This window comes from Scardinius erythrophthalmus (assembly GCF_964197995.2).
Source record: "Scardinius erythrophthalmus genome assembly, chromosome: 14".
Classification (NCBI taxonomy): domain Eukaryota; kingdom Metazoa; phylum Chordata; class Actinopteri; order Cypriniformes; family Leuciscidae; genus Scardinius; species Scardinius erythrophthalmus.
The window spans coordinates 22,569,905-22,578,922 of NC_138234.1; the positions used below are offsets into that span (position 1 = coordinate 22,569,905).

At 36.5% G+C, this 9,018-nt stretch overlaps 2 protein-coding genes across 2 annotated transcripts in view; one reads left to right on the forward strand and one right to left on the reverse strand.

Annotated features, from left to right (window-relative positions):
- Positions 1–9,018, forward strand: part of LOC308701739 (interferon-induced protein 44-like) — a 226,867-nt gene that overhangs the window by 137,765 nt on the left and 80,084 nt on the right. The window lies entirely within an intron of this gene.
- Positions 737–8,072, reverse strand: atp5f1d (ATP synthase F1 subunit delta). The gene is made up of 5 exons (XM_081385272.1): positions 7,817–8,072; positions 6,389–6,542; positions 2,053–2,141; positions 964–1,101; positions 737–863 (listed from the first exon to the last, which is right to left on the reverse strand). Exons 1-4 carry the CDS (start codon positions 7,931–7,933, stop codon positions 979–981), a joined length of 483 nt encoding a protein of 160 aa, XP_081241398.1. The 5' UTR covers positions 7,934–8,072; the 3' UTR covers positions 737–863; positions 964–978.

Consider the following 9,018-nt stretch of genomic DNA (forward strand, 5'->3'; position numbering starts at 1 on the left):
GACGGAACGCAGTAATGTTATCTTGCTTTTGGAGGCGGATGGCTGTTGTTCGGGAATGCAGTCGTGTAAGACAGTTCTGGGAGGTAGCCTAATTATACTGAAGCACTTTCACAACATTTCAGAACAACCAAAACAGCATTTCAGATGCTGTGCAAAAGATAGGTCCACTGGTTGGTCCAATTATGCAGTCCCATCGCAAAATGTCTTTTTTTTTATATGCGCATCGAGGAACTTATTCTGTAAATGTGTTTCCAACAAAGATTATGAGCATATTTTCTTTTCGGATTCAATTGAGCACACACATTCTTGGCGTTTCCATCTAGCGTTATTATGCAATATCACAAAATGCATATATAAATGTGTCTGGAAAGTAAACATCGCTATTGACTGAATAATAAAGAGGAAAATATTTGCTCAAGTCCCCTCTGCAAATAGCTTGCCTTAAATTTCCAAATTTATCAACTTGGATTTTTAAGTAATTTCAACTTAAATTACATTAAAAGTGAATTGAGTCTTGTATAACATAAAACAAGTTATAAAAAATTGCTAAACTTATTCTGATGAGTTAAAGTAATGTAAAAACATGTCATAACTTATTAATCATATCATTTTTTACTATGTACTATACTGCCCCCTTTCTGTCATGAACAGTACTGTACTCAAACAAATCTATAGCACACCAAATACAGCTTGAATTGGTTTTGTGAAGCGCAAAGAACATGCGTGACGCAACGTGTTATTTCAAATAAATTTATTGTTAATTTCATCCACTGTACAAAGCAAGCAGTCTTGCAGGTTTCTGACTTCACTGGGGTGGGGAACAGACAAAGCCGGAAACTTTTTCACACCGACAGAATTTCCAACTGAGAAAAAAAATAGAAACTGATGAAGCATAAGTACATTCATATGCAGCATTTACTGAGTGTTGTCCCACATTTCTCATTTGCTAAAAAGTGAACATACCAACACACAAGTGGTTTACTCCAGCGCTTTGACGATTGCCTCGTTTGCCTCTATGCTGACCAGAACCTCTGCCCGGGCTGCCTCATCTGAAACGCCCATCAGCTCTGTCTGGGCTTTCTCGAGGTTCGCTTTCGCCGCCTACAAAAAAAGACATGGCACTCTTGACATTTGGTTCACATTCACTATAATCTTGACACTGAAGTATCAGGCGAAAACTCAATCCATAACAGCTGACATTATAAAAGGAGCCATCAACTGGAACAAGTGTCGTATAGATCTGAGAACTTCAATATCTTGAAGCAAGTGAGAAAACTCATCTTTGCCTTAAAAATCAATGCTGCTGCTACTTGAGCCACATTCTAGACTAGCATGGCCGTATTCTCAACAGTGCGAGCAAATAAACGTGGCCTCTTTCCTGTGAAGGACATTTGTCACAGTGGCGATTACACATTGTAAAGGCCAAACATTGCTGGGAGTTAAAGGTCTCTCAGTGGGGATTTGACACATCTGCACCACTTCAACGGTGGCTGACCTTTCCTTCCTTATTAACCAGCGAGGCCCCCGAGCATAGCTATCTCTAGGAAGAATAAAAAATTGGCTTATTTATGTGGAATGAACCCAAAAGTCATTCTGAACATTCGACTAGCAGACTGAAGAGCATTTTTAATGATGCTGTAGAGGGTAAACAGCATGATTTCTATAAAAGGGCGGCTTGATTTAGTTTTGAATGCTAAATTTAAATAATAATCCAATAAAAGACGTCTATGCAGTCCGACAAACAAATAATAAGGCGTTTCTGAAACAGTATGAACTTTCAAATACGGCACAGATTCAACCTCATTAAACGCCTACAAGCCTACATTATAATCTGAACAGTCTTTGTTTTTCGAAAATTACTAGTCCCTTTATTTCTTCAAATGGACCTTGTAACCCATTTTTCGTCCATAATGATGCATTTCTGAGTGAACTCTACCAAAAAAACACCACCCAGGAATGGGCTGGGTGGTGAAAGGTGGAGAATGGAGCTATGCATGATTGGGTTTTTCCATTATTCTTTGCGTTTCAGATAACAGCATAGCAGGGACTCACTGCGAGGTCAAGGTTGTCCAAAGGAACGGCTTCCTCCGCCAGCAGCTGCACTGAAGAGTCAGCATTAACGGTGACTGATCCACTGCTCACTGCAAAACACAAAGCACAGAAGGTACACCATATTATTTGATGACGTCTGAAGAGGCTCTCATTTCTAGGACAAGTCTGACCCCTTCTGGATGGATTTCTAAAATCATTTGCAATAAGTAGTCAGGCGTCTTTATGGTAGATTGCTTTCAAACATGCTTGCTTCAACACAGAATATCATGTTACAAGAAGTGTGCAAATGAGGACCACAAGTCAGTCACTTCCATCTTCTCCCAGTTTCATTCTCGTTGCAAGTGTTTCTATAATTACCATGTATTATATTAAGAATTTTATCAAATGTTTTTTAGTCTTTTTAATAGCACTCCTCCCAAATGACATTCATCTTATTCATATTACTCAATCATATTATGTGGGAGATTTTGGTGGCAAAATCAGGCCAGGTACTACTGATCAGACTGGATTTAAAGTAAATTAGAGTTATGGAAGTAATAACTTGTGAAAATTAGGGAAATAAAGTCAAATCACTCTGCTTTTTAGAAGGTTTTAATAAATCAAAGTTTTATGAAGGTATATTTAAGACTTATATAAGACCTTTTTAAGACCAAGTAAGGGAAAATGTCAACATGCTCTCTAAACTTAAATGTCTAGGGAGACACACAATAAGTTGTATTAGCAACACTTCAGAGTTTGGAAAATACAACTTCCAATAGATTTCCATTATGTTTTAATTCGTTTTGCAAAAAAATAAATAAAACTGGCTTGAATCGGTCTGCTCTCAATCATTAGTATATGGAAATATCCTTTCCTGTATCCTCTGAGATCACACTGCAGATAAGTAATGTTCTTTCTCAGTATGTGTGTCTTGTTTTCCAGTGCTGGAGATACAAAATATGAAGTACTGATTTCTGTGAAAGTGATCAAAATGAAGTGAGTTTATGATTGAAACTAAGAAAAATCAACTTAATTCAAAAGGAAAGATTGACAGACATTTGTTCTTGTTTTAAGCATAAATTTCAAATTTGCACATCAAGTAAATGTATCTTTTTTTTTTTTTTCTCTCTGCAATGTATGCAACATTTAATGCCATGATTTTATGAATTTTGAAATTTTTGCTTTGATTTAAGACTTTAAGGCCTTAATTTGTGTAAAGGTGAATTAAGACTTTTTAAGACCCGCAGAAACCCTGCTGGTTGTTTTATGCCATGTCACTGTTCAGAACACATGTGATTCACGGATTAATTGCAGTTTAACCATCATCGAGTTAAAGGCCTGGTTTCACAGAAGGCTTAGATTAAGCCAGGATTAGGTCTTAGTTCGATTAGGACAATTAAGTAGCTTTTATAAACGTGCCTTAGAAAAAAAACATTGCTGGTGTGCATCTTGATACAAAACAATGGCACTGATATATTTTAAGATATGTCTGTACAGTTGGTGTTCAGTTAAAGGAACACGCCGACTTTTTGGACTTTAGCTTATTCCCCATATCCCCTAGAACTAGATAACTCCATACATACCCTTCTCATCTCCGTGCGTGCCGTAACTCTGTCTGACGCACCCACCTCTAGCCTAGCTTAGCACAAATACTGGAGGTAAACGGCTCCAGCTAGCCTACTGCTCCCAATAAGTGACAAAATAACGCCAGTGACTATACAAATCACAACATGTAAATAGAAAAATGTTGCCGTTATTTTGTCACTTATTGGGAGCAGTAGGCTAGCTGGAGCCGTTTACCTCCAGTCTTTGTGCTAAGCTAGGCTAGCGGTGTGTGCGTCAGACAGAGTTACGGCACTAACGGAGATAAGAAAGGTTATGTATGGACTTATCTAACTCTGGGGGATACCTTGAATAAGCTAAAGTCCCAAAAAGTCAGCGTGTTCCTTTAAAACAGCTCAAACATGCATTTTAGTCTAAGTCTAGACTTAAAGTGACAGCAGCCTAATAAACCTGCAGCTGAAAATCACTTTTGCAGCTTTAGCAAAGAAATAAGGGCTGCACAATATATCGAAACTATCGAAATATCGCAAATGTATATATCGCGATATGCATATCGCAATAACTGGGGTAATGAACAAAAGACAAAGAAAATCACTGACAGCTCTTGGCTGAATAACTTTTGTAGCTTTAATAAGAATCAGTATACTATATATATTTAATTCATAGAGTGAAAACTAAGCCGTGTTTTATTTTTACATTTAATTATTCAGTTTCTGTTGTTAAAGGCCTACCTGAAACCCTAAACCCCGTGGTTTACACTGATGTAAAAATAACACTTACTTTTTATGCTACAGTAAAACACTGCTGTTCACTTTCAGAAGTTATAGGGATGTTTTCTTGTCACAAAAAGAATGTGAAACACGTATGTAGGTTATATCATTTTAAATATATTTTAAAGATAATTTAAGTTTATTTGACACTTTAAAGCAACACTGTGTAGGATTTCCTCCCATCTAGCGGTGAAATTGTATATGACTACCAACTGAATATTACTTTCTAGCCCCTCCCATTCCGAGGGCGTTTTAACTCCTACGGTGGCGTATTATTTCAAATCTGCCGGCAGTCGCGAGTAATCTCCCCCTCGCATTCGTCACGGTGCCACTGAGTGTCAAAACGCGAAAGGCGAAGCTTGAATTTCCAGGTATGTCCCTCTTTGGCTAATGTATTTTCAAGAAGGATGCGCAACATGGCTGCCGCCATTCGAGCGACTCGCTCGTATGTATTCTAAATTGCAGATTCTACGCTTACGAGAAAACTTGGTTGAAGTGATTACACATTAATGAGAATATATAATTTTGAAAGAACAAAGTGTTTTTTTGCTAAAAATCAATTTAAAATATTACACAGTGTAGCTTTAAGCATTATCGTATTGCATATCGAATATCGCATTATTTAATGAGTTATCGCATATCGCATTTTTCTTCAATATCGTGCTAGCCTGGTTCTACCAGACTCTCGTACATTTCATTTGTACAGAGAGTCTGGCCTCGCTCCATTGAGAAACGTTTATTCCCTTGAAGGCGGGTTCTCTGTTAAAGTTCAAAACTATTGGATCTGCCCAGAGTCACTCAGGATCTGCCATAGCCAATCGCTAACGTGTGGTCGTCCGAATGATCAGGGGATTATGTTTAGAATAAGATGTCTGTCTTTTATAAAGTTTATAAAGCGACGAGAATACTTTTTGTGCGCAAAAACAAACAAAAAAACGACTTTATTCCACTATTCATTTCCTTCTCTCTGTTCCTTGAGTTTTGATAAAGCAGCGCGTCTGTGTGTTGTACGTCACACGTAGGCTCACTATTGGCCGACGCTAGTCATGTGTGTGATCACATCAACGTCATCGTTCTCAGCCACTCCCTCTATTCGCTGATTGGTCCTACAAAAAATTTGTTTCTGGAAACCTAAGAATATACAGCAGTCCCAGACGTAGTACTGAAGGAAAATGAAATTGAGCGGAAGTACGTAGGAGGGCGGAGCCAGGCTAATATCGTGCAGCCCTAAAATAAATATATTTCATTTATACAGTGAAGACTATTCAGTGTTATTTTACATTTGATTATTCAATTTCTGTGCCTGTTAGACTTACCTGACAAACAAAGCACTGGTTATTTCATTTGCATCTTTGTTCTATTGTATTCATCCATGCTTGTAATGCGTTTATTATTTTCTATGCAGATGCACCAACAGAATCACCCTGATCATTCTAGAATGATTAATTATTTCCAAATAGAGCTATTCAAGTCATCTGGTAAAATTGTTTTCATATCGAAATATATATCGCAGAACAACAAAAATAATCGCAATGTCAGTTTTTTCCAATATCATGTAGCCCAAATGAACTGATAAAAATGTACGCCTTCAACGCAATGCAAGTCACTTTGGATAAAAGCATCTGCCAATTGCATAAATGTCAATGTAAATGTAAAATAAGAAGGGGAAATTAGAAATAATTTTCATACAGAAAGAAAAATTAACCATTTGCTCAAGGGTTATTAAATAATGATATACACTTGTTTTGCATCACTAAAAAAAGTACTTAACTATTAAAGTACTACACTATGCATAACCACGAAGAGAGAATAATAATGCTGAAATCATCCAATGTAAAGTCAGTATCAGCACTATCAAATATCAATTCATCTCAGATCTGATTGGTTTAGAATTTTATGAAATTCCTATGAAGAAAATAAATGGACGCCCACTATCGAGTTTTTATAATGGTTGTTGAAACAGCACTAGAGAATGACACATCTGAATGCTATGGAAAAACGCAGCTACTGAAGCTAGAACTCACCGAAATACTTAACAGAGGAACCGTCGTCGTTGAAGACGGTGACTACGCCGGGCCGGAGGACCTGCAGTGTCGGGACGTGGGCTGGCAGGATACCAAAGGCGCCTGTCAGTGTTGGGACGTCAACCTGTTTTACGCTGGCTTCCTTGAAGAACACCTGCAAAAGGCACAACAAGCTTGAATGCACCAGATGAACAGTTTGCCAAGAAGCCAGCAACCAAACAAATGGCAACATATAGGCCTAATTAGAAAGCTGAATTTTCAGCACCATTACTCCAGTCTTCAGTGTCACATGATCCTTCAGAAATCATTCTAATATGCTGATTTTATGCTCAAAAAACATTATTATGTTCAATGTTGAAAACATTTGTGTACAATTTGTTTTCAGAATTCTTTGATGAATAGAAAGTTCAAAAGAACTGCATTTATTTAAAATAGAAATTAAGATTTTTTTTATTACTGTTATGAACTCTGCGCATTATTTATATGTATTACCTACTTTTGCATTTGATGTTCTTAGCAAGCAAATGTACAGATCTTAATATGATTTAATTTATTATTATATTACAATTTAACATTTTAATTTACAAAATATTTCTAAGATTCATTCATTCAAATACACATCCGTATGACAAATGGCATTTTCTACTAATTACATTTTTATATGGTTAGTAAACAAATATGCCCTACAATTCCACAAACAAATATATTAAATACATTAAGTTAATAGCGGTCACTTAATTATAATAGAAACTTCCTTGACTTTTAAAGAATAATTTTAAGGATTTTTTTTCTTCTGGGAATCAGTTTAAAATACCCTGATATTTCCAGGTTTTTCATGAGTGTGAACAAAACATTTAATGTTGTAGAGACTGTGACAGTCAACGTTACTTTGCCCTGCCACTATGACACCCATAAAACATAATGTTAAGTGTGATTTAAAATTTGATCATTTCATAAAGAAATTACATAATTTATCAGCTGTCCTAAGACATTTAATTGTTTTGAATCTGTCAAAAACAAAAGCAAAAAAACAAGTCAAGGTGATCGGTGGCAATGCTAGCAGTCTGCTAAAGTCATTCAAACGTGCGTCCATGTTTTGCAAGACAGAATTTGTGTATGTATATATATCATTACAGCGTAAACATTGTATAGTATTAAATTAAATACATTCGCTGCAGATGCAAAACAATAATCTTGTGCCACCACAGTAGTTGTATATATTGACAAGCTTACCCACGTAAGTAGCACGCGCAACATGCACGCGCACACAAATCAAACTATAGCTAAAATAAAGAGTATATCCACGATAAGCTGATGTAAATCATGACATATAAGACATATAATATATCTGAAGTAATCACGGCCGGTGATTAGCGTGTTAGCAGAGCGTGTAACTTAGGCCCGAGGCCGGAGCGTCAGTGACGTTACCTCTGTCGGCGATGCGAAAGTGAAGGACATTTCAGCGGAGGAAGCCACCTCGGCATAACAGCGCGCGTGTCTCAACGCAGGCACCGCGCGACGAAGGAGAAACCTCGCTGCCATCATTTTTACCACGGAGAAGGGACCTGACCTTTACAGCACGACAATGTACAAGCCTCGGCTTCCCTGTCCACCACACAGCACAGGCAGTCAAGTCAGAGAGTGCGCGGCTGATAGGACAAGGGCACGGGAAACCTATCCCGTCAGGCTTTGCGCGAACTGTGGGGCTTATGGGAACTGTATTTTTTTTAAAGCAAATATGATCTGACATGGAGGTTATCATTTATTTATGTAAGTATAGAGTGGTGTTTTGCATTGATTGTTTTAGCCTTCCTTGTCCCAAATTTAGCTTAACATATTTAAATCGATCGTACAAATCTAAATTATTGCACGTTAAAATCTATATTGAACAAGGAGGACAATAAACAAATGTTTTCAACATTCATTGTGTCAATAATTTTTTTTGTAAATCTTTAAAACCAGTAATTATTATTATTATTGATTTTAAAGATTTACAAATACAGATAAAAAATAAAATAAAAAGACAAGTTCATGTTTAAAGCTTTGTTAGTTTTTAAACTTAATATTGTAAAAATCAAAAAATCTGAAAATATATTATTTTTCTCAAATTTTTCTCAATTTTCAGATGTGACGTATTTTCCACCGCTACGGACAAGCCCCTAATAAATAAATACAGTGCACTTATTAATCAAATAGAAAAACAGTGTCGTGAAGAGTAAGCTCAAGATCAATTGTGAGAGAATGTGTGAAGAAAACAAAGGAAAAAATAAGGTAATTATCACTTGTGAGCAAAATATTTTTATTTTACGGCATTGCCAAGCCAGCTGTAATTATGAAAATGTGTATAGGAGACTGACATACAATGATTTAAAACATCATTAGCAAGACAAATGAATCGGCCATTTTACTGGGAAAAAAATGGTTAAATGAGGTCGTTAATGAGTGACTTTGTGGTGCTTTATATTGCTAAACAATATCGTTTAAAAACGACATTGATGTGCATGTATGTTCACTGATGGTTTGACAAATAAACGAGTGTGATGGTCAAACAATTGGTTTGAAATACTACCTTTTCCATTTTTGTAGTTGTGTTGTGTCTCATGATTGTTTAACTGAAACCTTGCTCATAA